The 27,517-nt window shown below is 37.8% G+C and overlaps 2 protein-coding genes across 9 annotated transcripts in view; both read left to right on the top strand.

Moving 5' to 3' along the window:
- otud7b (OTU deubiquitinase 7B) overlaps window positions 1-5,683 on the top strand; it is a 29,932-nt gene extending 24,249 nt beyond the window's left edge. For all 7 annotated transcript variants that reach the window (XM_077214591.1, XM_077214588.1, XM_077214590.1 and 4 more), the window contains one exon: window positions 319-5,683. In XM_077214591.1, coding sequence (XP_077070706.1) covers window positions 319-1,767 — 1,449 coding nt within the window. In that variant the 3' untranslated portion in view covers window positions 1,768-5,683. The remainder of the gene's footprint in view (window positions 1-318) is intronic.
- A 2,584-nt stretch (window positions 5,684-8,267) lies between these two features.
- The window catches only part of mtmr11 (myotubularin related protein 11), a 35,672-nt gene continuing 16,422 nt past the window's right edge, over window positions 8,268-27,517 (top strand). Inside the window, exons 1-6 of one of the 2 annotated variants that reach the window (XM_077214635.1) lie at window positions 8,358-8,687; window positions 9,752-10,301; window positions 10,399-10,464; window positions 17,706-17,775; window positions 26,757-26,893; window positions 27,086-27,155. In XM_077214635.1, the coding sequence (XP_077070750.1) occupies window positions 17,712-17,775; window positions 26,757-26,893; window positions 27,086-27,155 (271 nt within the window). In that variant the 5' untranslated portion in view covers window positions 8,358-8,687; window positions 9,752-10,301; window positions 10,399-10,464; window positions 17,706-17,711. Of the gene's footprint in view, window positions 8,688-9,751; window positions 10,302-10,398; window positions 10,465-17,705; window positions 17,776-26,756; window positions 26,894-27,085; window positions 27,156-27,517 lie in introns of both variants that reach the window. The other variant, XM_077214634.1, reaches the window with a different exon arrangement.

The following is a 27,517-nucleotide window of genomic DNA, read 5'->3' as shown; positions in this document are numbered from 1 at the left end:
GTAATATATTTGGTAAATATTAATATATTTTGAATAAATGTATTTATTATATACAAATTAAAAAGTCATTACAAACATTGAAGCAAAATGTAAACTGGATTAATTTTTCCTTCAATAAATTTGTTTTTATGTTTACTTTAAACTTGAAATGAATAGATTCAAACACACATATAGGGGTCTTCAAATATTGTGTTAGACAATGTTGAAAACCATTGATTGAAAAGTAATCTTTGTACTTGTCCTTCAGATTTTGTACTGTTCTCGTTATTTGTATTCCAGCTTAATCATCTAGTGACTATATTTTGTTTGCATCCACAGCAGGCCCCATTGGCCCAACCCGAGTCACCTACAGCGTCTGCAGGAGAGGATGCCCGCACCCCGCCAGACTCTGGAGAGTCAGATAAGGAGTCCGTCAGCAGCAGTTCCAACGGCAATGGGGACAGCAGTGCTACTGGAACCAGTGGGACAACAGGCAAAACAAGTGGTGGATCTTCCAGCTCCTCTAGCTCATCCAGTAACTGTTCAGCAGGGACGACTGGCACAATTGGAAAGGAGAAGGGGAAGAAAGACAAAGAAAAGGATAAGGACAAGAAACGTGCTGATTCCGTTGCCAACAAGCTGGGTAGCTTTGGCAAGAGCCTAGGCAGTAAGCTGAAGAAGAATGTGGGAGGCCTGATGACGGGGAAGAACGCAAGTGGAAGTGGAGGCAAACAAGAGGGTCTGGAGAAGAAGAAAGGCTCTCTGAGAGGTCGTAAAGGCAGTAAGGACAGCTCTCCTTCCATTCAAACCGGCTCCGAGGACTCTGGGAAAGGTTCACCCTCCTCAATAAGTGAGCGGCAAAACGGAAGCTACTCTTCAGATAGTGACCCTTTTAAGTACAGCTCGGATGTGAAAGTGAGTCTTAGCATCCTCCGATCCGCAATGCAAGGAGAAAGGAAGTACATCTTCGCTGCTGTACTCACTACTAGCAACCGTCAGCCGTTCCAGGAGGAGATGATCCAACGATACTTAATGGATGCCGAGGAGCGCTTCCGTGCCGAACAGGAACAAAGGAGGGAAGCTGAACGGAAAGCAGCAGGTCTTGCAACTAGTGGATCTCAACTGAAAAAGGACGGGCCTGAGCTGAGTTACCGAAGTTTTGAAAGCAAAGAGGAAATTACTGATAACTCCCCTCCTACTTTTAACGCATTGAAGTCAACTTCTTTCAGCCCGATGATGTACTCGGGTGTGGTCCCAATCCCAAGGCCCACCTTCATTGACCATTCTCCTACCCCAATTACACAGCATCTACATGTGCACGGTTACATGGATACACGACGGCAGCTGGCAGGAGGTTCGCCGTCTTCTTACCCAGGCCTACCATCCTATGCTACCTTGCCCCGACACTGCCCCCTAGCACAGGGCCCTCCCCATTCCCAGTACCACCCACCTTCCACCAGCTTGGGTAGCCCATCCCGTATCATCACCCCCTGCCTGGCATCTTTTTCCCAGGAGCATGACCCAACTGACTACCCAACCGAACCTACCGGAGGCTATACAAATGGCTTGCGGGACTTGCGCACTACTTTGGACGTACGCAATGGGCCGATGCCTGTGAGGCATTACTCCTTGGGCAGTGCGGGTGGCCTTGCAAACCTGCAGTCCAGCAGATGCCGAACGCCTACCTGCAATTACTACGGTCACCCCGAGACGGGCAATTACTGCTCGTACTGTTACAGAGAGGAGTTGAAGAGACGGGAAACAGAGCCGGCCATCCACAGGTTTTGAATGGACAATCTCTGTCCCGTTTCTCTCATATAGGACTCATTGGAGCCCCCATGTGAACCACCATATCCTGTTTGTGTGGATCTTGCTTTAAGACATAAGATCGGCCTTTTTGAACCAGGTTACTGAGACTCTGTGTCCACAGTGAATAGGCATTTCGGAAATGGGACTGCTGTTGTGTTACATTTGCTGTGGCTCATAGGCAGGAGCTTTAAGCTCCTCACACATTTGCTTGACGTGGTCATCCTCTAACCTGTCTCCTAGTCTCCTCCTTGTGGCGAGAATGTAGAACACGGGCAATAGACATTTGAACACAACATGCAACGTTGCATCACATGAACATGCCGCGTACCCCAAAATACACATTAAGCACAACCAGAAAATGCATATTTATATTAGCTACAATTAATTCATTTATATCAGCTGTAATCAAAACAAGACTTGCCATATTGTGAGCGTAAGGCAACAACACTTCGTTAGCTTCGAGTGTTATCCACATTGGCCCATTTTACTGTAAAGCTACAATACTTTAACTTGCACCCCTTTTGAAGCCATACTTAGTTGGCTTAAATTTGCTAATGTGGTGCTTTCTCGCTTCTAAGATGTTTAATTTATGGAGCTAAACCTTGACAGACAAAGTGTTCGTTTTAGGTCTTTATATGCCCTGATTAAAAATCGCAGTCATTTCCGTTCTATTACGTGTTTCAAGAACATTTAAAAGTGCAAATCCTTTAAAATTAGCTCAAAGAAATCCCTTTTTCAAGTAAAGAAATCGGACATATTTGTTTGGAAATGGTACATCATGTGGTAGTATTCAAGTATTATGTTGGTAATATTGATAAAATAGTTCTAGGTACTTGCAGGTCAAAGGGGGCGGATGTTGAAAACAGTTTCTGACCTCTTCAAATGTTTCTGCTGCACCAAATAAAATGGTGTTCCTTTATGATATTGGGGTTAACGCATCAGCTTCCATCAAATTCACTGGACACAAGATTATTGATAGACGCAGTAGTTGCTGCACCAAATCAAGCACTTTTCTCATGTCCAGAGGTTGTGCATGTGGGTTTTAGATGAATAGACTGTTATGTTGCTGTGCTTCTAGTCTGGCGGTTTGCTCCATTTTGGAGGCAGAGTTTGCGGTTTCACTTGCGTGGACCGCGGAGGTCAGGGTTGGTGCCACTGTGTTGTGCGCAAACTCACTTGTTTCCTAGTTGCCTTTTCAGTCTTAGTTCAGTCCTCCAATGAGGATTGTTGAACTGAATTTCTACTTTTGTTTGGTTTTGGATTCACAGTGCTGATTCTAGTGTTTTCAATGTTTGTGGACGTAATGGGATGCTAGCAGATCTCTCTAAACTATACGATGCACCTTGAGTCGAGATTTTGTGACAAACGCTTTCAAAATCCTTTTACACTGTTATCAGAAAGTGCAGCCTCTGATAAATCCAGTTGTACGAGTCAGCTAGAAATGGAAAATGCTGTCATTTACTCTCTCTTGCGTGCAGTTCAAAACCCGTACGACTGGCAAATAGAAAATGAAATTGTCCATTTTCCATACAATGAAAGTAAATGTGAAGCATACAACTGCGGTATATACCAAATATGTGCGTAATAGACCATAAGTTATTATTTACACAAAGTCTTGCCCTCTGCTCATTTACTGACAAATTTGACTTTAGTGAGGATAATGGTACATGGTGTCTTGCAAATAAGCACAACCCACCAATGTGGACGTGCGAATGAGATTTTGAGAGCTACGTTGGACTGCAAACACTTACTCCGTTTTCTCTGAATCTGAGTGTGGATAAGCCAAACCCGTCTGCCCATCTCTAATGTTTTACCATAGATCAGTTCAGTTCAGAAGATCAGTTTTTGCTCCATTTTAACTAAATGTTTAGTTACACCGTTTTGCAGAGCAGAGTGCCCCATTCAATTTCATTATATGGAAAAGAGCAGCCTGGACATTCTGCTAAACATCTCAATTTGAGTTTGACAGCAGAAAGAAAGTCATACAGGTTCAGAACGACATGAGAGGGAATAAGTTATGACAGATTCTTTATTTTGGGGTGAACTATCCCTTTACCCTCTCATTGCTCATGTGAAATGGGCTCTTAGCACCATAAGAGGATGTTGCTGCTGTGATCATGTTCATTTGATGTGGGTGAGTGTTGGTGTACTCCAGATGAAGAGCTGGTGTTGTAGTGAACCCCCTCTGCTTCCGAAACACTCAATAACTAATGTAATCAGTCGAATGCAAATATTCGTATAACTGTGTCAGCTCAAGGCCACATTGCATCTCCAATGTTCCCACATTTGCATTAGTGATTTGCACAATTAAAAATATGTCAGGCTAGTATCCTAACAATTTCAACATACCTCTTTATATGGTATCTCCTGTGTTTTCAAAGCTTAGATTAATTTTTATTCAACGTTCACTTTTAAAGCACTAAATTTCCTATTACGGTCCAGCAAGATGGATGGTTAATGGTTTCATTTTTTTTTCTCCCCAACTGAAAGCGAGATATTTTTGACACGTTATTCACTCGCATAACCAATAGATGGCACACTTGTTTAGGTTTCTTTTTCATTATCTCCCCTATTTCTGTCTCAATGCCTCCCTAGTGACCTTTTGAGACTCATTTTTATAGTGTAAATAAGGGACAAAGAGTACACTGCTGCTGCTGCTGCTTTTTATGTTTGTTTGTTTGTTTGTTTGTTTCATTTGGTCAGGCACATTTGAATATAAAATGCAAGCAATTAACTTTTTTTGGTCTTATGTAAGGCATATACCATTTACCCAGATTTCCACTCTAAGTCGCAAAAAGGAATTCATCGTGTGTGCGTGTGTGCGTGTGCGTGTGCGTGTGCGTGTGTGCGAGCGTGTCTGGTAAATTGTGCTTTTGCAAATATATTGCAGCTTCAAGGCACAAACCAGAGGAAATTGTCGGTGAAATGACAGCTAGTTGGAGTTCATGTTCTCCTTCCGATGTACTCGTAGTTTGCGTTTAACGGATCCATTTATTTAACAAATGGAAAGGTCATTCAGCCACCCCGAGCATTGGACTTCAATAAGAGTGCAAACATTTTTGTATTAAGAAATAAAAAATGTATAAATACGTTCAAGTTATTTTTGTAAATCAAAAGCAGTTTTCCAGTGTTTTTTAAAGATTTGAATGTATGCTGTAGGACCGTACCCTGAGTTGAAGTCAGCTGAACCGATGGTGGAGTCAGTATTCTGGTGCGTACGGCGCTGTCTGACAAGAGAAGCCTCTTAAATCAGAGAGTTTCTTGTGAACAAACTCATTTCTCCATCAGTGCGATCTGACAAGGTATGATTTGAAAATATATATTTGTAGTAAGATTTTTCAAAAGACTGGGATGTTTAGTTCTGGAACTAGGATGTTCTTTCTTACATGACTAGTTGTCAAACAGACGGACCTCCTGAAGTTTCCTAATTTCTATTTTAAAGCGAATTATGCTACTTAATCACATTTTGAGTACATTTTTTAATGATGGTGTTGGTGGCGTCCACCATCAGTTTTCAAACACTAAATTCTCTTATTTAATACAGTGGGCTTTGTTTTGTTATGACGTAGCTTACTTACTATTTTTATATGGTATGTTTTCATGGATGTGACAGAGCTACAGTCATCAGCATTCTCCAATTTGCATGAGACTGAAACTGTTGCATGTACAGAACTGGCAGATGCAATTTATCTAATCATATTTGTGCATTACTTCTGGCTAATTGGGCGATTTGTGTTTGTTTTCAGCCGTTTTACCTTTCTCTGTGTTTGAGAGGTGACCCCGGGCTGTGTGACAGTGCAATCTAGGTGGAAAGAACATCTGATTTTTATGTTAGTTTTATTTTATTTTTATTTTATTTTTGCACCGTTTTAATAAAATTCTCATTGTATTTAAACAGTTGTTTGTACTAATTTTATCTTCCACTCTTGCTCTCTACATCTGACTATAGAGTCTTCTTAATAAAAACATATTTTATTTTTTACAGTGACACAAGCTTTCAGCTACAAGGTTTCCACAGTCATGGACAATTTTAATGGGAATTAGTAAGGGCTTAATTTGCAAAATAATAATAAATAAATAAATAAATAAAGGACATTTCTGAATATACTGAATATTTTACTGCTTTTATAATCCAATAACTTAATGCAACCTCAATTTTTTTCCAGTAATCCCAATATCCAGCAGTGTTATTTAAATATCATTGAGATTTTTGTTATTTTTATTAGTTTTTGTTTTTATCGTTAGTGTATAGTTATTTTTGTTTATATATATATATTGTTTTGTTTTTTTAGTGATTTTGTCACATCAAGTTAAACTAAATTATAATTAGAAATATTGCCTTGGCAACAGGCCTCGGATATCCAGTCACTGAAATAATGTGTAAACCCTGAATCAAGTTAACGAGAACAAAAACCATAGGCAAGCATGCAACTTCCTTCCTCAAAATGCAGCTGACATCTTTCCTTCCAATTGTTTCAAAAATGTGTAAAGTTACTGCAAGGTAAAGTCATATAAATGAAATTCCCAGAAAGCACTGCCTGCCATTTAAGACTGCTAATTACCACAGCATGTGATCTTTGCCTTGTGTCACAACACAGTCAACAGGGTAAAGGGTAAATAAAGTTTCCTCGCCCTAATTCAGATGTATATTGGATTATTGGCAGCTAGTTTGCTTTATAATGTGAGAATATAAACCTATACATTTTAGTAGTTTCCAGATTAGGGCTCAGGACATTTGTCTTATTTATGAGATATTTTTGTGGGCTATTGCTTGAGTTCTTTTGCTCTAATAAATTCAAAGTGAGAGTCTGATCAATTAGTAATAGCAACACTGATATCTTTGGGATCAGTTTTCATTTGTTTTTGCTGTGCAGGTATCAATTTCAAGAAGCCTTTTTCCACACAGTGCACACTGCATCAGTTCATATCCGTCTGAACGCTGATGCTGCTCGCACAAAATCTGACAACGCCTGTCTGGTGGAGGTTGCTGTGAAATGCTTCATTGATACTGCAAGGACAAGGTAACTAAGTGTCCAAAGCTATGGGAATATCAAGTGCTTTTTTCTCATTTGTGAATTGCAATGTGTGATTATGATTAAATAGTGTGATTATGAATGATAGAATGTACTTTATATTTTATATAGTACTTAGTTTTCTAGTATTTGCATGTCTCTTTTTTTAATTTAAATTATTGCCAACTTTGAAAGTTTGTATTGCAGCAAGTCTAATGTTATTGATTCCTTAAGATTAATCACGTTGCCTGTCCCTCGCTATTATTTTAGATACTGATAGATTTAGAAATGTATCTGCTTGCTAAATGGATTATACCATTTTTAAAATAATTGTATTGATAGCTTAATAAGGAGATAGATGGATGGATGGCCTAAGAAAATTGACATCTTTATTTAAATGTTGTAAAAAAAATGTATTAAAGATTTTGTAAGCCTATTGCATAGTTGTGCTTGGTTTAATTTTTTTTTTTTATGTGTGACTGATAACGCAATGAAACATGGGAAATTGTGCGAACAAAATGTTTTGATAAATTGTGTAATTTTTTATTTCATTACATTTTTGGCCAGGCTGTCATACAAAGAAATTATGAATGCAATATGAATAACTGATTGTTGTATGCATTTTGCATAGTAGACAGACAGATGAATGGATGGATGGATAGATAGATATTCTCAAACTGATATATACTCATAGTGTTATACACACAAACATATTCAATATACTTAATTATTTTGTCAAACAATTATTAAAAAAATTGAAGATACTGCCTCTGCTTGGAATAGCATATTGCCATAGCCTACTGTTAGCTAAGAATTTTGAAATACTAATGGGAATTGATAAGGTCTTAATTTGCAAAAATAATAATTAACAAAATATTTATACATTTTATTAATTAACAAAATAAATAAGTTAATAATTTGCATGCTTGCCCCTTAAATTATTTCATGTATGGCTGGAAGCTTATCTTTTGCAGTCTCAATGATGTCATGCTTTAAGAGTCTCCAAAAAAGACCTGGGCACTGGTAAAACATCTACTAATATATTTTTCCATTTTATAATAGGCTACTATAATAGAGAAAAAAAGAATATATAGCTAATTTTGAATGGATGTCAATGGAAAAGGTGTGTGTCTTCCAGTAGGGGCTAACAGGGCTATGCTAACCAGCCAAACCTGACCTAACCCCGGCGCAGATGTTAGTCCATCACCCTGTAAATGAAAGTTCAAAACGAATGCATTACATTGTGAGATACATTACACACTGCATCGTGCTCTGTTGTGTACGGTACAAATATTAGACGTCATGTGAGTGTTTCACACACAATATGTGCAAGCTATTTACAGTAGGCTGTGCATACTATATGCACTGTGTAGCCTAAATAGTAAGACTAAGAGTAGGCTACTACGGTAGTATGCTACTTCGAGGACAGCCACTGATGTGGAAAAATGCTGCAGTTCTCAAGGTTTTGATCCCTGATGGAAGCAGCGCACAGAAGCGCATTGAGTGTCTTTCGCGGGACTGGCCCTTTAAGAGACTCGCTCCTGGTTTTTGTTACTCAGTAACACCCGTGTCATTTCACTATGGCGAAGGGGCTGTAAACAAATGCGATGGAAAAGCGCGTTCTCTGTGTGGAAATAGATTTGCTGTAGAGAGGATTTGGCGTTTAGTTGGATATGTTAACAGTTCGGAGGCAGAAATGTGTGAAAGTGATGCAGACAGCGCGCGGACCATCCGATTTCAGTAACATGGACCAGATCAAACCTTCACCACTAAACCTCTTCCAAATACACCATTTATCCTGTTAGTTCGGATCCGTTTTAGGTTGAAATCATGTTGACAGGGTCCAAAACCACCTTTAAAGTGAGACAGATGGTACCGGACATAAAGGTAAGCATTAAGGTTAAATATTGATATAAATAGCTATATCATTTATTTAGGAGTTTGTCATTGTTTTCTCATGTCTGCGGTGTCTAATTCGTATTGAAATCTGAATACGATTAAAATGCAAGCAAAATCTTTCGAACCCGTGCACATTTTATTCATTTCATCTGTCAGTAGCCTATGTTTGTAACAGATTTGTAAATGTTTATGAAGGCTAATGTTTGTGCAACTTTCATGTCAATGTGATTAGTCACTTTCCCGGGAAAACTGCATCCATTAAATACATCATTTTACCAGAAACACTTTTAATGGATGTGTCCACAACCTGCAGTTGTAGTAGTCAGTTTTCCATTTAAAAAACAAACAAAACAAAAAAGTTTTAAACTTTTCCCAGAATGACTTAATTTTGTCTGGTGTATGAATTTGAACTCCATCATTCCACCAGTGTTTAGTATTTTTCAGATGCTGTGATTGTTAATGATGGAATATACTTATCGTATTTAGAAACGGCTTTCACATAGTTTCAGTTTATTTTAGTAGAAACTCTGGTTGAGAATCAGTTTTTCCATTTGAGAAAAAATATGTAACTATAAAAATGCTCTTTAAAAGCAACAGGAAAGCATAAATCTGCTTTAGTGGTTAAGTTATGTCTGGCTGTTTGTAGTTGTTACTTTTCTGAAAATTGTATGTTTGAACAGAGGATTTTTAGTTGGGACTACTTTTTCATTTTTCTTTTTTGATGTACATTTTAACTCAGGGTGTGGTGGGTTTATTTTATAGTGATTTAATTCATGCATTTAGCATGCTCGAGTCATATACACACACCTCGTTGTCAGGACGTTTTTATATATTTACTAATGCATTAATTCATTTATTTACTGTTTTTGGATTGCCAGTTTAAATGATTTTGCTTTTGTTGTATGGAAGAGAGGAAATCAGACTTTCTGCCTTACATCTCCTTTTGTGTTTCATGGAAGAAAGAAAATAATGCATGTCTGATTGACATAAGAGTGAGATAAATGATGACAGAATTTCCTTTTTTGGGTGAACTAATAATCTACTTTCTTTAGTTGTAATCTGCTGGTGCTCACCTCTGCTGCATAACTTTCTCCTCTGGCTATTTTAAGCTGGCTCGGGGGAAAACGCTAGCAGATGCCTCCACTCGCGGATTCTGGAGAGCGCAGAGGCCCTAATGTGCACAACATCTGGCTGTTGCCATGGAAACAGCCTACCCAGAACTCTCTTGGTGTGTGGATTCTGAATATGCATTGTGTGCAGTGTCAGACATGTAATCCAAGTGGCCGTTCCCTGCACAGAAAATGAATCCGAGTGTGTGAGTGTGTAGACGGTGTCAGATTTAGCGGATGGAGCCCACCAAAGCTGGTGCATTTGAGAATGGGCTGACCTATATTTTGCTCCAGTGCTGTAAATGAACAAATGGAAAAGGAATTTTGGATGTAGCAGTTGCGGCGAGACTTCACCACATCGGCTTTTTCATTTTAAAGTCATTAAACCAGCTCAGACCAGTAACGGTCATCCTTCAGAGCAGTGTCGGTTCATCAGGGGAGCCACAGCCTACCCTCAATTTTGAGGTGGAAAACGGGAGGAGGACAATTGAATGTTAAATAAAATTCCCAGTTATTAGTTTCATTTTTATGTCTCAGAATGTGAATGTCTTATTGTAATTTCATTATTGTAACACCATCAAATATTACAGAAGTCAGAAGCACCCCTGCTCTTCATCAAACATGCCGAATCTGCCGTTCGGAGTCTGTGGAGACAGGTAAGGCAAATCCATAGCCAGAGACGGTCCAAAATTATATACTGTCTGAGTAGGTACTACATTTGAACTGTTAAAAATACTGTTCTATAGTATATATGAAATTCGGACGTACTACATCCGCCATGTTGTTACTGTCATGTGACCTACCAGCATCAGTTACGTCGCTTCACTGCCATTCATAAATACTCCCCGTGGCCTCATGGGATATTAAAGTGTCCATCGAATGCGGACTTCAGAATCTCTCCGGAAGTAGGTAATATTTTCGCTTATTGTTCTCGCATACTATATAGTTGGGAAGTATTTGATTGGGCGTGCAGTGTTGGTACTTATAGAACCCATTGATTAAAAAAAAAAATAGCCAATAACCATTGAGAGTGTTTAGAAAAAATACACTGCAGAGGCAGCTAGCCTCCCTTGGTATATCAACCAATCATCACAAAGACGTAAATTATGTGATATCAGTTTGAACTGCTCCTGTGCTGATAATATGCCAACTACCTTAATTATGAAGAGAGAGTACAGATATTGAATATTCGATTGGCAACAAATTTACTAAGATATCATTCAAGCAGCAGCTGCATATTAAACATGAGGGAAGACTCCACACAGAAGTTGCAGTTGGACATATAGGCTAACTGAACGGACAAATCAACTTCACCAAATGCCCAATAACACAGACATTTATTTTGATAGGCTAGGTGAGTGAAATTATATTTATATTTTCTTGCAAAAAGAAAAAAGCCATTTTCAAAAATCCTCTGGAGAGGATCCCCAGACCGCTACAATTAATGTGCCTCCTCTATTTTAAAATCCATGAGCTGACACTGTTTCAGGGTGGAGTTTTCGAGTTCTTCAAACGGGAGTCTTGGGATCGTTTCTGTTTGGTATGTCGATGGTTTAAAAAATAAAACTATAAATATGGCTCGCTGGTTCCCCCATAGGTCGAAATGCAAATATAGCCTACTAGTGTAGGGCGACTTCCTAGATCAGAAATATCTCATTCATTGTTGCTTTGTTTGGTTTGGTTTGAGTGGAACACGCCATGTGGTGTATGTAATTAATTCAGTTTATGTTATTGAAGTGAATGCCGTCATCTGGTTTTGGTGCGAGCTGAATGGTTGTTTATATAAGGGATTTGCTGAAGGTTTGTTTTAAAAAAAAAAAAATACTTAAAATTATATAAAAATATGTTGCATAACATAAACAAGACTTTGACACACCCTCTAACTGAACTTGGAGCAGTTCCTGCACTGCCTTTCCTTATGGGTTTCTTTTACCATCTTAATAAGCTCCATAAAGAGCATGAGGACACTGTAAGACAAAAATAGCTGGAATAGTGGCAGGTTGTGCATATAAATCTACTTAAAACTAGATTATGTTTGCAAAATATTTTTAGTGAATGACGTTGGCCCATTCTAAATTACTAGAGTATTGTGGGTGTTGCAAATGTGTTTAGAGTGGGGTTTTAGTAAGTTTGGTTGCTAGGGTGTTCTGCTGGCCTAGGTCTTTATGGCTCTGATCATTTTTGTGGGATCCCCCCCCCCCCCCCCCCCCCTTGATCTGTACACTACAGATCAAATGTTTGGAACGATTAGGGTTTTTGAAAGAAGTCTTTCATGCGCAACAAGACTGCATTTATTCGATTATAAATACAGTACTGACAATAATATTGTGCAATTTTATTGCAATTTAAAATAACCGTTTTCCATTTGAATATATTTTAAAATGTAATTTATTCCTGTAATGCAAAGCAGAATTTTCTGCATCATTACTCCAGTCTTCAGTGTCACATGATCCTTCAGAAATCATTCTAATATGGTGATTTGGTGCTCAAGAAACATTTATTATTATCAATGTTGAATTATTATCAATGTTTTGCTTTACAGAACGAGTCATAATTTTTGGGCCAGTAAGAGTTTTTATAAATATAAAAATAATTTAGTACTTTCAGCAGAAGTAATAGTAAAGACATTTATAATTTATAGTTAATATTATTTCAGTTATGTTTATTCATTTATTTATTCAGGAAATTATTTTTTATGGTATTAGTATTTAGGCTGGTTTTAGTTGTGAAATACAAAGGCGGCATCGTGACTAGACAGAAATGATTTTTAATTTTAGGTATGCAAGTTTTGGAAGGAACAAAGTGAAAGTACTTCAAACTTTTTATGGAAATAGATGCATTGTTCCCATTTGTTGACATTTCTTTGCTGTAGAGAGAATGAGAGATGCACGCATGCAGTGCATGAAAATAATGAGCGCTGAACAATAGCTCAGCTCTTTAAAGCGTTGGGTTAAAGCGTCCCACCGGGCCTCTATTGCCTCATTTAGCTCGAGATTGATGCCCTGCACAAAGGCTTATTGTGGCTCTGGGCGATGACTAATGAACTTAACAGTGTAAGGTTTATATGGTGGTATATAGTGCATCCACACATTCCCACTGGCCGTCCTGTTTCTGTCTGATTCAGGGGAGAAGAGGCCTGTATGTTCCCTCAGCTGCGTTCTCTGGCCACAGAAGCCATGAGCAATGGAAACTGCAATGAGTCTTGGCTGCCTCGTCCCTCAAAAGCTGAGAGGAGGGAGGGATGTGTTCAATGGAGAAGAAAAAGGCAATGAAAGAGATTACACGATAGCGGTGGCGACCACGTGACTCGAAGAACTGAACCCTCAGCAGAAATGTGCTACTGAGGGTTTTTTCTTTCTTCCCCATTTATCTGTCCTGCACTAATTGCATGTTTACTTCCTCTGAGATGTTAGGCTGTCCAGTTCACTGGGATTTGAATGCATGACGACTCCTGTCTGGAAATATATTCCTTTAGGAATGAATTTAGATTATTGGAGTAAGTTTGGAAGAAAATAAATCCCCATAAATACAGATGCAAGTGTGTGTGTGTGTGTTTTGAACACATTGTTGCTGATCACAGGGAGATAAAAACTTTTGTGCCTGAAAGCAAACAACAAACATACTAGCTCTAGCCTTTGTTCTTATCTTAGTTGAAATTTAAAATGTAACCTCTGTTTAGAGACACTGTTGTTGTATATCTTCAGGTCTTGGGTGGAACGCCAGACTTTAAAGGGATTTTTCACCCAAAAATGAAAATTCTGTCAGTATTTACTCACCCTAATGTTGTTCCAACCCCATAAGACCTTCGTTCACCTTCGAACAGGAATTGACATATTTTTGATGAAATCTGAGAGCTGGATCACTCCTCCATACTAGTCCAGAGGCTTCTTCAGGGATTGAAACTTTCTGGCCTCGAAAAGTCATTAAAGACATCGTTAAAATTGTCCAAGTGACTACAGTGACTCAATCTTAAGTTTATCAAGCGACGAGAATAGGGGTGTCGCGATAACCGCAATATCGCAGTACCGCGCTACTGACAGGCCAACCGCAGAGGAATGCAAGTAACCGCAGCAACCGCGAACCGCGTTTTCTTTTTCCACAAGACCACCCTTCGTAGTTCGTACCATGTGTATTGAATGTTAAATAAGTTAATAATGATAACAAGACTGTTTATCATGGTGATTTGTACAGAGGATTCGTGGATTTGGACTTAAGCCTAAACAGACTGTGAATGTGATCCACTGAGCGCGTGCGATTACCTGCGTCTCTCTTTGAAGTCAAGTCATGTATATTCGTGAAAAGGTTGCCGTTTCCAAGGAAAGCGAAATATTTGTCGTAGGCTATCATCCTTTTAACGTGTAAGGGTATTTACCATGAATGGCGTCAGCACTGGTCAGCATTACACAGCGTGAGGAAGCCGTGGGGGGAAAGCAGCGAGTCACGCATTGAATCAATGCCATTGGTCTCTATTAAGTGAAGCATTGCTTCAGCTTTGCCCAAAAGTTTAGCATTGCTGGCCAGCTGAGCCTTGACAAGTGGAGCTCAAAGTTAAAAAATAATTAACACCTTGTTTCATTACATCTATCATTTAAGGAATAAGCTTTTTTGAACGTTTTTGTTGAATGAACGGTTTAATGACTCACTCAAAGACAGTCCGTTGGCATAACAACTGCACGCTGAGTTCAATGCGCAGAGACGCTGTTTAGTTTCGGTTACATTGGTTACATTGATTTTGTGTATGCTGACCACATCATAACACGTACTTATATAGCAACAAATAAATATAAATAAATAAATGGCGGTAAAACCGCATATCGCGCTATTGAGCCACTCAAAATTACCGCAAGGGAAATCCTTCACCGCGACAGCCCTAGACGAGAATACTTTTTTGCACAAAAACAAACATAAATAACGACTTTATTTCAACTATTCATTTCCTTCTCTGTGGGCCTCTAGTCAGTTAAACTAGTGTAATAGTGTAGAGCAACGTCACACGTAGGCTCACTATTGGCCGACGCTGGTCATGTGGGTGATGCGTGTGACGTACAACAACAGACCTGACTCGAGGCCCACAGAAAAGGAAATTAATAGTTGAAAAAAAAGTCGTTATTTTTGGGTTTTTTTGCACACGAAAAGTATTCTCGTCGCTTGATAAACTTAAGATTGAGTCACTGTAGTCCCTTGGACTATTTGAACGATGTCTTTAATAACTTTTCGAGGCCGGCAAGTTCAATCCCTGAAGAGGCCTATGGACTCGTATGGAGGAGTCATCCAGCTCTCAGATTTCATCAAAAATATCTGAATTCGTGTTCCGAAGATGAACGAAGGTCTTACGAGGTTGGAACAACATGAGGGTGAGTAAATACTGACAGAATTTTCATTTTTGGGTGAACTATCCCTTTAAGGGTGTTCACACTTGTAGTTCGGTTCGCTTGGTGCTCACATTGGCATTTAACACTGAAACTAAAGCATAGGGATATGTTCACAACATGATTGGTCTGCTTTTTATTACGTATATTCTGCGACAGAACTTACCAAACATCCAAAACAATGCTGTTTACCGAGCTAAATGCACTCATTGTATGTGCATAGCCGACATATGATGGTATTTTGACCAGCTGAGAACTCGTGAAGAACTTATAAAATGTGTAAAGGAGTGAAAAAAGCGTCAGGAATCCCTCCCTCACACACAAACAGATCTGCTGCGAGGAGATGCGGTTCTGATGCCTGTACCGAACAGTGATGGGAAACATTGCGACTGTGACGAGAAAAAACAGATATGCTTGAGCATTCTGTCCTTTTTAGGGTCACATCTTGTGACATCATGTCCCGTTTTTGGTTTGTTTACACGTTTTTGGTCCGTGTTGCTTTCATATTTCAGTCGAACCGCACCAGAGTTTGGTTTGGATTGGAAGCGGACGAGACTCATCTTTTCAGCATCTCGGTCCGCTTGTTTGTGCACAGGGTTCAGATGGCAGCGTTCACACTTATTCAAATGAACCGCATTAACTGAGCAATCGACCAAGGTTTGTTTTAATCAAACCAAACATGCAAAGTGTGAACACCCTAAACATTCGAAAACAAAAACTCCACTCCAGATGTTAAAAAAAAACACAACTAAATTTATAAAAACTGAACTGAAACTTATGAGCCAGTAAAAAATGATTCTATACATAAACAGTATTTCTCAAAAACAAAATGAAATATTATCGTATACAAAGTTGTCTTGGAAAAACTTCTTGATGGTTGAACTGTATTTTTTATTTATTGATTTTTTTTATTGGTCATATTTTTCTTTTTAAAAAATGTTAGGCCTATTTGCTAATTGAACCCACTGTAATGTCGGATAGATTTTATTTTATTTTATTTCAATTTCTTTTCTGTTTTTCTTATTTTGCTTTGATTCTCAGAAACTAATTTTATTTTACTGTTTTTATTTATTTAAAATATTTTCTGTTCATTTGAGAAAAAAACTCTTCATAGAGAAATAGAAAACAGTGCTCCACCCAGGATGTGTTAATGAAAATATTCTACTAATTTAAGTCTCCTACAATAGATTTACATGTATCCAAGATCAAAAAACACTTTAATGTTCTCATAATATACATTGCAGCATCGCCTCATTTTTTTTTTAAGTGTCTGAAAAAGTTTGTTTAAAGGTTCTGTCTCTCTAAACCCCTCCTTTCCGAGAGCTACTCTGCTGTGATTGGTCAGATGGCTCAGTCTGTTGTGATTGGTCTACAGCTCGTGTCAGAAACAAAATGTCCAATACCATATCTGAATTTCATCTCTGGAGTCTTCCTCAGCCCCTGATATGCAGTGAAACAAACAGTAACAATGGTGTCGGTTTTACTATATAAATTTGAGCCCAAGTCCTCCTTTAGAAGTGCATTTAAAGTGGATTCGCAGTGTAGAAAAGCTGTCTATACGTCTACATGTCTTCTCAACATGTCGACAACACGAACCAAACTCTTCCAGGCCTCAGCTAGTGTTTGAGTGCGGGTCAAAGTAGACGTTCACAGCAGCCAATGACAAGCATAGGCTGGCATTATGCAAATTTGTTTTGTAGGTAATGTAAAGAGAAATGGGATGGAATTGCTGAAGACTTGTTTTGACTCAAATAAGCATAATGCAGGCAATTTAATTTAACTCTGAACATTTGAATAACTGCAGTTATTATGTGCATGTGTAGTCAGATGCTTCTGGTTCAAACTCTCCATTGCGTTGTGTTGGGAGCTGTGGGTTCAGACCTCTGGAAGTTTGTCACCCCTGTTATACTTCTGTTCTACTCAGTACTGGATGGCAAATAAAAGACGCTTTGTTTTAAAATGGGACGATAACATAAGCATGTGCAGTTTTAGCCTCTTGTAAATGAAGCTACTTTTGTAGTTCAGTTGCACTGTAGTAAAGGAAACCTGAAAGACTATTTAAAGAATTTAAATATAGAGCCACAAAGTGCTTTCTTGCATTTTGTTAAAAACAAACCACCATTCTGACCAGTGCATATCAATTTTAGACCCCATTTCCTTTTGCACACTATCAGAAGGCAAAGGCAGAAGACATTTTTAGCATAAACATGAACTTGAACTTCATGAACCAGATGATTTGAATGCATTTTGAGATGAATATTGTGTAAAATGAACCATGCAGTTAATTCACCAGTTTTGTAGCCAGTTTTTTTTTTCATTTTAGCTGACGCTTTTATCCAAAGCGACTTACAATTGCTATATTTCAGAGGTCGCACGCCTCTGGAGCAACTAGGGGTTAAGTGTCTTGCTCAGGGACACATTGGTGTCTCACAGTGGATTCGAACCCGGGTCTCTCACACCAAAGGAATGTGTCTTATCCACTGCGCCATCACCACCCAAGTTCTTTGTTTTCTCTGTGTTTGCTCCAGGAGAGGATGATGAGCCACAGTAGCCTTCACGCACGGGGGAGAGATGTGCTCGGCCTCTGCTGTTTACCAGGTCAGGTCTCACAATGCACGCTTATTTTTATAACATTGTAATTTATCAACAGGATTTCCATGTTTTATCTATGGGGTTATTTTTCGATAGTCATTTACATTAGTGTTCAAAAAAAATTCTTTTCTTTCTTTTTTTTAAAGTAGTGCTCAAGACAAAAAGACAGTAAAAAACATAGTTATTTAAAACTGTAAAAATATTTTACAATAATGTTTTCTGTTTTAATATATTTTAAAATGTAATTTATCCCTGTGATGCAAAGCTGCATTTTCAGCATAATTTCTCCAGTCTTCAGTGTCACATGATCCTCACAGAACATTTCTTATTTGATCCATTTTTAAAATAGTTGTGCTGCTTCATATTTTAGTGTAAAACATGATCAAATTTTTCAGGATTTTTGATGAATCGAAAGTTCAAGAGAACAGCATTACTTGAAATAGAAATATTTTGTAACATTATAAAAGTCTTTACTGTCAGTTTTGATCAATTTAGTGCATTCTTGCTGAAAAAAAGTCAGGAACAATAGCTACGTTAACACGGACTCCTTTTGTTTCAATCTAAATTAATTCATTCCGATTGATGAATCTGAACGTAATGTTTACTTGAACGCTAAATAAAATGCTAATGCTAATGCTCAATAAAATGCTAAATGGAACGCTAAATGATCGGGATGTTGTTTGCGTTTATGTCACAAGCTTAAAATCGGAACTGCACAAATATACAGTTTCCCAATGTTTTCGCATACTATTCTCCTACATTGCTTCTCATTGTTTTAAAAAGCAGACTTAAAGGTGCAGTGTGTGATTTTTAGCGGCATCTAGTGGTGAGGTTACGAACTGCAACCAACAAAAGTTACGGTGGCCGACAGGAAAATATGTCATGGTCTGAGACAGCAGAGAGTAGCCAGTTCAGCAATGAGGTTTCTTTACAAGGATAAAATAAGAAATTATGTTTACTCAATCATTCAGTAAAACTATGTTATTGCAAATATTATTGTTACTTGTTCATCATTGTGTCAGTTAGGGATGCTCATTTCGGTTAATTTTCCCGACCGACAACCGCTGCTTATTAATCGATTACTAACTGTTAAGATTATAATATTGAATTGGCATTAAATAAAAATAAAATTGACGCGTATCTGTGACCCCTTAAAAATACAAACGATTTGTTTTATTTATCAAAGGGTTTATTTTAACGTGCAAAGTGCAAACAGCAGCATACAGAACAGATCAACAACAGAACCTGGATTCAATCAAATTTTCACGCACCTGCAGCATTTCTGACAGTGACAACAGAGAAAAACAGAATAAAATAATACAAATAAAAAAACATAAAATAGATAGCCTACACTAAATATATATGTTTTAACTTAAAGGATTAACAAATTAGGATGACAAAAAGGAAACACTGAATCCGTTTGAACGAAGCTTTCAAAAACCGGCAATTTTACGTTCCGTTAGACTAAGATTTTTCGTTAAATAAAAATAGCAGGCCTACCTCAATCCATACCTTGTCTAATTTTTATTTTAAAAAAGCGACATGTCAACGTGATGTGGGGTTAGTCTGGAGCACAGCCTGTTGACAGTTAGACCCGCGGCTGAAAACACCCTCTCCGATGGGACAGATGTACCGGGAATACACAGATAACGGCTTTGCTAGAGTGGCCAGCTCGGGAAGCGCCTTTCATTTGCTTTCATGCCTTCATCATTTGATGCTTTTGGATGTTTGCTTCGCAAATGATACTGCATCGATCGTACATGTACTACTGCTGTAATTTAATACCCTGCAGCATATTTTACAGGTAACTTCGTTGCCCTTTCTGTTGAAATGGTCCCACACAGTACTTATTTTTTGCTCGCTTCATTTTGCTTGCTCGGAAAAAAAATGTCTGAAGGCGCGCGTGTGGTTGCGCGTGTCGACGTGCCCCGTAAGTTAATAAATATAGGCTATAGCCTATAGTATTTTTTTTTAACCATGCAGCAAACTAAAAAAAAAAAGAAGCTTAAAAAAAAAGTTTTAAACCGTTTAACTGATGATATTAATAGGTCAATTTTTACTTTCGGTTAACGGTTAAACGATTATGAGCATCCCTAGAGTCAGTGTTTTATTTGCTTCCTTGCACGAAGAGCACATAGTAACGAAATGCGTTTGTCCGTTTAGGGCTACTGTAGAAACATGTCGGCGCATTTCAATGTAAGGGGATCCGCGGTGTATGTAGATAGAAACTGGTCATTCTAAGGTAATACAAATATAACGTTTCATTAAGTAAGGTCTTTATACACCACTGAAAACGTATTTTTCAAGGTAGTGATGAAACGCGCTCTGTAGCGCTGTGTGTTCGCTGTCGGCTACGGTAGAAACATGACGACACAATATGTCGACCTCCATAGAAGGGGGTGCCCGCAGTTATGGAGATATAAATGTCTCATTCTAAGGTAAAAAATATAACTGTTCATTATGCAAGGTCTTTATACACCACTAAAAACATAGTTATGGATCTTATATTGCATTTCTGTCTTAGATCCTCAGAAAAATTACACTATGGACCTTTTAAGGTTCATGTGTATTGAAGGAGGCGTGGCTTTGGAGAAGCTCTGAAAGGAGGGCGGGATCTCATGCTTACGAAAATTGCCTACCCTACCTTTAACAATGATTTCAGAAGATTACGCTGCAACACTGAAATGCTTTCAGGTGATTTCAGAAGAGCACCTGCCATTTTCAGATGGTTAAAATACTTTGGTGGACACATGGCCTTATCTTGAAAACTAATGAATGATTTATTAAGGAAATCAATTTTTTAATCTGTTCATTGCAATAAATTCATTCAATAAAACAAATCATCTGAACCAAATGAATCAGACTTCCCAACGCCACATGAGAGTCAAGTCAAGTCACCTTTATTTATATCGTGCTTCATACAATACAGATTGTTTCAAAGCAGCTTTACAGTCATAACAGGAAAATGATGCATTTCAGCTGTTGTTTAGCTGAAGTCAGTTCAGTGTTAACTTAGTTCGGTTGTAAAGATCATCAATTATTAAATTAGTTTATCTATAAAACAGTTCTGAAAAAAGAATTATCATCGACCGGCTCAGTTTTCATACAACAGCGTCAGTACAGTCAGATCAATAATATTGTTGAATATTACGAGAGGGGGAATATTCTAGGAGAGTGTGTTTATTCAGTACAGCGTGACATACGAAAACAGTGATGTAGTGTTTTGGCATGTGACTCCGCTCTTTGTTGTAAAACCCTACTGAATCATGCTTTGCTGCTTTTAGGTAGTTGATCCCAAAAGGAAAGCACCAGGTCTGGTCAGTGCGGGAGAATAACAGTCTGTGTATGTGGGTGTGAATGGGCTCAGAAAACAATCGCTTAGTGTGCTGAGTGTGTGTCGAACTCCAGCAGCCCCTCACCATAATCTCAGTGTCAGCAGTGTGTTAAAGCAGCAGCTTTACTCAGGAATGTTGGCAGGCCGTGAGTCCGACCCGGACAACCTAATCTGTTACGCTTCATATCAGCACTTACTCTCAGCGGCCCTTTGGGAGCATAGAGCGATTCCCAACGCATCAACATTTAATAGAGCCGCTACTAACCTCAACGCTCTGCTCACACACGGCTTAGTCTTTGTTGTTATTCAGCTTTCTGAGTCTCTTACTGTTTGGACTCCAAACGCACACACCTGTCTGTGTTTTTACTGTTTACATTTGTCAATTCAATCAAATTCTCAACGGCATTTAATACAGTTGCCCCAAAAACATTGGACACTTAAACCACACTTTTAAATGTCTAGACGTCTAAAGCTATTGCATTATTTTCATATTTCATTTTCTCAGAACTAGTTTGACTTTTTTGATCAATATTAATTGAATAAGTCTCATTCTCTAAGCATACATGCGCACAAATTTGTGTGTGAAATCTGTGTACGAACATTTTTACGAATGAATAATGATTCATCAATATCTTTCATTCTAAAATTTATTCTAAATTTACGAAAAAACTTAGGAACAATTGAAACCACTCGTACGCGCTCTTGGTGGCCTTATAAAATGAAAATAAAATGTGTCATTTTAAAATGAACTTTTTCAACAAAGATATAGATCTTAAATATATGTGCTTCTAAAAGGGTGTGCGGAAGACCCTTATATGGACACGGTTTGTGTTTTGCATCCAAGTTAGTGCACATACATTATTGAAGCTTGGCTACCCCTCCGGCCACCCCTGTTGCAAAAGCATTTTCACTCCTTTAACAGCAGACTTTCTCAGTTCAAAGAACTATGACACTGGCACAAAGGCCATGTACAAACTCCAGCTGAACTAAGTTGTCACTTCACCTATTAATATGGAAAAAATAACAAGCCCAAAGATGCCTATAATAAGTGGACATGGCAATGCTGCAAATGCATGCTTGGCAAAGCAGTTTTACGATCATAAACAAAAACACAGCAGAGCGAGACGTGAACGCTACGGTCAAAAATGTTCAAGCGCATGTTTACGTAGAAAAAGAATGGAAAAGTAGCGCAGTGGAATAAAAAAAAACTTAAGGTTTAGCCAACAGATATTATATGTGGTTACACACGCTCACTCACACTGTAGCCTACATTACCCACAAACCCTGTGATGGCACAAAGAAATGCACATCATACAAACACAGCCACAGAAATACACAGCCATTTGCATTTGTACTTTGAACGAAAATATAAATGAAGACGGTTGCATTTTAATAACTTTTTTTTGCGATGTTTGCTGGTAACTACAAGCCGTTTGATTGGTTATAGGCTACTCAAGGAGCTCTAGCGAAAGAGAATTAATGCCAGGCAAAAATGCAATCATTACATAGGAACGATGACCCAGTGTTTGACCAGTGTTTGTTGAGATGCATGAAATCCATTTTATGTGTGTTCCATTCCACATCCGTTTTAAGGTATTCTACGCAGGCCATACGCGATCACAGTTAGATGTATGTTAAGTTATTTTCTCTAGATTTTAAGCACGATTTTTTTTGCCACCCCAATAAAATCACTGGGTCTTACCTGGCCACCCCTGGAAAAAAAGTTCTGGCTATGCCCCTGCTCAAGGGCTCAAGTCGTTGGTATTGACATTTTCCTGCTGGTATCAAGAATCAAACCTACAAACTTCATGGTATAAGTCTAACTCTCTAACCATTAGGCCATGATTGATTTGTGATGTTTTTGCCTTTATTATGATAGGACAGTAAGTAGACAAAAAAGTAAAATGTGTCAGTTTCCACAAAAATATTAAACAACTGTTTTCAATATTGATAATAATTAGAAAGCAGCCAATTAAATTCAATTCAATTCAAATTTGTTTGTATAGCGCTTTTCACAATACATATTGTTTCAAAGCAGCTTTACAGAAAGTGCATTTCAGAAATGTACATAGAAAAATACAGTTAGTTAATCATGTAGTAATTTAGGGCATAACATATTGCCGGCGTTGGGTCATCTCTTCACAGGCATCAAGTCGTCTCTTCACAGGCGTTTACTCATCTCATCGCAGGTGTTGGGGGATCTGAACTCTCCGTGAGAGGCTGGATACAAACTGGAGCTGACGAACGCTATTTACCTCGGGACTAGCGTCCCGAGATAACAGCAGAAGAGCAGATGGGAGATAATTAGCATAGCTGATGTTCATAATAGTAATGCCTTCGATCTGATTCAACAGTAGTATAAAGGGTAAGCATTATGTGAATGCTTGACTAAAGAGATGCGTCTTTAATCTAGTTTTAAACTGGGACAGCGAGTCTGAGCCTCGAACAATATCAGGAAGATTATGCCAGAGTTTAGGAGCTAAATGTGAGAACGCCCTCCCTCCTTTAGTGGACTTAGATATCCTAGGAATGACCAGAAGCCTCGAATTTAGTGATCTTAAAGAGCGCGATGGATTGTATGGCGATAGAAGGTCTGTTAAATACACAGGAGCTAAACCATTTAGGGCTTTATAGGTCAGTAGTAATACTTTGTAATTGATACGTAACTTAATAGGTAACCATTGTAGAGATGATAAAATAGGTGTTATATGATCATATTTTCTTGACCTAGTAAGAACTCTAGCGGCTGCATTTTGCACTAACTGTAGCTTGTTTATTGAGGATGCAGGACAGCCAGCTAATAAAGCATTACAGTAATCTAGTCTCGAGGTCATGAATGCATAAACTAACTTTTCTGCATCAGAGACAGATAGCATGTTACGTAGCTTAGCAATGTTTCTAAGGTGGAAAAAAATCAGCATATTAGAATGATTTCTGAAGGATCATGTGACACTCAAAATTCTTTGCCATCACAGGAATAAATTACATTTTTAAATATATTAACAGAAAACAGTTTTCTTGCATTGCAATAATATTTCACAATATAACTGTTTTTACTGTATTTTTGATCAAATAAATTCAGCCTTGGTGAGCACAAGAGACTTCTTTCAAAAACATTGAAAAATCTTCTGACTCTAAAGTTTTGAGTGGTAGTGTATATACTAGTACAATATAGACATAAATACAGTAGTAAAATATAGGCAGTATAGATAATATTCTTGGTTGAACACCAGTCTGAAGCAGCACATGTCATGACTACTCCTTTGTTATGGGATCCTCATTCATTTGAATCTTCGAGGTCTACGCTTATAGATATCACAAGTGTCATCCATCCACAGTGGTTTGAATATGGAGCGCACAAACACAGATTAACCATTTGGAGTCAAAGGTCTCACATTGCAGATCCCCGTGGACACACACGTGGTTGTGTGTAAGTCTCGACCTCCATCCACACGATCTCTGATAACCCTCCAACGCAGGACAGAGGAAACTGAATCGGTCCCTGGGGGTGAACGGGTCGGAGGATTTTGAAATAGTAGATTATACTGTATATACTGTTGACTGCTATTTAAAAAGATATGCATGTAATGCAATGATAAATTATTCAAACGCTGCAATGTTGTAACGTGACCTTGTTATGTTTAATTTAGAGAATGGCATCCAGTTAGCATCTCAGAATCAAAATGAGTCATTTTGCACTTTTTCTACAAACTGCACTGCGATGTGTGATGCAAATCTTTTTTTTTTGAGTGCTCTGGTTGTACTGCTGATGCATACAGAAAATAACATTAAACACATACTGCATATTGTAAAAATAGTTTGGGTAGTATTGTAGTATGCAATTTTAAACATGGGCCACGAGATACTGTTTAATTGTTATATAGAGTGTGTTCTTGTTTGTGTTGTAGAGTGGGTGAAAAGAAAGGAAATAGTTTTTTGGCAGTTTCTGCAGCAGATGGTATTATTTAGCTGCGTTAGTGTATTTTTTTTATTTGACTTTGTGGTTTATTCCTGTAACTGGGACAAAAGCCCCGTAAGTTCTGAATTCTGGCAGCAAACCAGCTTAAAAAGACTGACAGGCAGAGAAGTTTTGTTATTGGCTAAACTATTATGTATTTACTTAATTATTTATTTAATTATTATTTATTTTTATTTTATTAATTTGTATGCATGTATTTTTTTAATCTATTTTTTTATTATTTTTTTACATACACATTTATAAATTTTTTATTTGTTTATTAATATATTACTTATTTATTTTTAGTTTATTACTTATTATTTATTTGTATTTTCTACCCATTTAATGTATTACTTATTTATTTTAATTTAATTTTTTTATTTACTTTTTTTACATATTTATTATTTATTTTAAAATAATTATTAATTTATTTTTATTTATTTATTAATTTATAAAAAAAATATTCTTTATAAATTATTTTTATTATTTAGCTTTTACTTTGTTTTTATTTTATTTTATTGCTGTTTAAGAGCCCAGGACTGTGAGCTAATTATGTGAGGTATGGACATTTTCTGTGTGCTTTTCTATTAAAAAAGGTCTTCTTGATCTTACTGGTTTAAAGTCACTGTAACCCATTCCTACTGGTAAACCCTTGCCGGCAATGTTTTAAGTAAAAGCTTTTGAAATGATACAATAGCTGTTTGCTCTTTTATAACTGGGAATGTGAGATGTGGCCATGCTCAATGGTTCCTCATTCACGTGACGTCATATGGTAGCCTAAAACCTTGAAAAAGAAGCAGGCTGATATGAATCTGAGAGGTATGATCAGCATGGCTGTGGTAGCGCACGCTAGTCTTGCCTGAAAGTGAAGGGCAATGGAAAACAAATGCTGACAAAAACAAATGAAACTGGATGTGTGGTTCAAATTAGCATGTAGCAAATCTGAAACCGAAATTAATTAATGTTCTTCCTTATGATTTAAACTATAATGTATAATACTTAGGTTAATATTTTGAATGACCTTTTATTTTATATTTTACATTTTTTTAATTTTAGTTCCATTTTAGTAAATTTGTTTTGATTTTTGTCATTTTTATTATTTTTACATTTTCTTTAAAATATTTTCTATATAGCTAGTGTATATTTCAATATTATATATTTAAATAATTTCAAAATTGATATGGACATTTTTAATAGTTTTAGATTTAGTTAAAAATAATAACAATGAAACAGTTCTAAGCCTAAGCGCTCTGTTTTTCTAATAGTGGAGTAATTACCGTGACAGTCCGATCTCTCTGCTTCCGTCCTGTTCTCGCTGACATCTGAGCCCATGATGCCTCAGGAATGAGCTTTGAGGTCCAACGCACCCTTGAGAGTCATGAAATGTTCATGCCTGACTCTGGCGGCTTTAAGAGGCTCTACCAGCATTAAACTTCTGTCCTATGTCTTATTTTTTATTATTGTGTGAGTTTTATGTCAAGAGACTCATAATTTCCCTCAAACTATTTCTGAAATGCCACATATCTTTTATGTGGCCTACAGAGCGTTTGAAGATTGTCAAACCAGATGTTTGTGTCATTTTATTTCCACATATTAGTCACACATTTTCCTGTTGCTATAGTAAACTTTAAGCAGTATAGATGACTCCAAGCTAACAGTTTTCATCATGTGAGTGATTTGTGTGTTGGTCTTCAGGAGAGTGTGTGTTGCAGCGGGCCGTCCTGGTGAGGAAGAAGCTGTTGTCTAAGGAAGGAGGAGGCTGGCTGTCTGGGACTCTGTTCTGCACTCATTTCAGAGTAGCCTTCGTGCCTCAGGACAGCCAGAAACCTGACGTGAGTGCCACAGATAGCTGAGATGTTTCCGGAATGAGAATCCAGGCACTTCTCTGTTTTTCGTGTAAAGTTGAGCCTTACTGTGAACTGTGAATTGCTTTTTTGCCATTTATAAAGTCTCTGGCAGTCTAGTGTTACATCCTCAGCAGACATTTATCTTGATTGCTTCTTTTTCTCCTTGTTTTCTCCTAGGATAATGCAGATCCCGTGCTGCTAGGAGATCATGACGTCGCTCTCGCCTCTATTGACAAAGTTGTGGCAGGTGAGGCAATCTTTACAGACAGATGGACAGATGGATGGATGGATGGATGGATGGATGGATTGACAAAGTACATTTTAGGGGTTGAACGACTTCAGATGTTTTTAAGTCGACATTTATGTGATTAAAGTCGACTAGTCGCTGATGATGTCATTAATGAACAAATAAGCCTGAACCTCGAGCTGAGACTCTAAGGCGGGTTGTCTTGTACACAGTTATGGCATATGATTCAGTGCTGCCACAAGGCTATTGCTCATACATAAGTTCTTTTGTCTTTGGGTCGTTATATTTCTCAAAGATTTCGGCTCGTTCTAAAATCATATACAGATAAAGTATCACAGTAAAGATTGCATTTATATGAATGC

Source organism: Siphateles boraxobius, unplaced genomic scaffold (assembly GCF_051911475.1).
Source record: "Siphateles boraxobius isolate OS27281-9 unplaced genomic scaffold, OSU_SipBor_1 68, whole genome shotgun sequence".
Lineage (NCBI taxonomy): Eukaryota > Metazoa > Chordata > Actinopteri > Cypriniformes > Leuciscidae > Siphateles > Siphateles boraxobius.
Note: the sequence above shows the minus strand (reverse complement) of the source record. Positions and strands in the feature narration are given on the sequence as shown.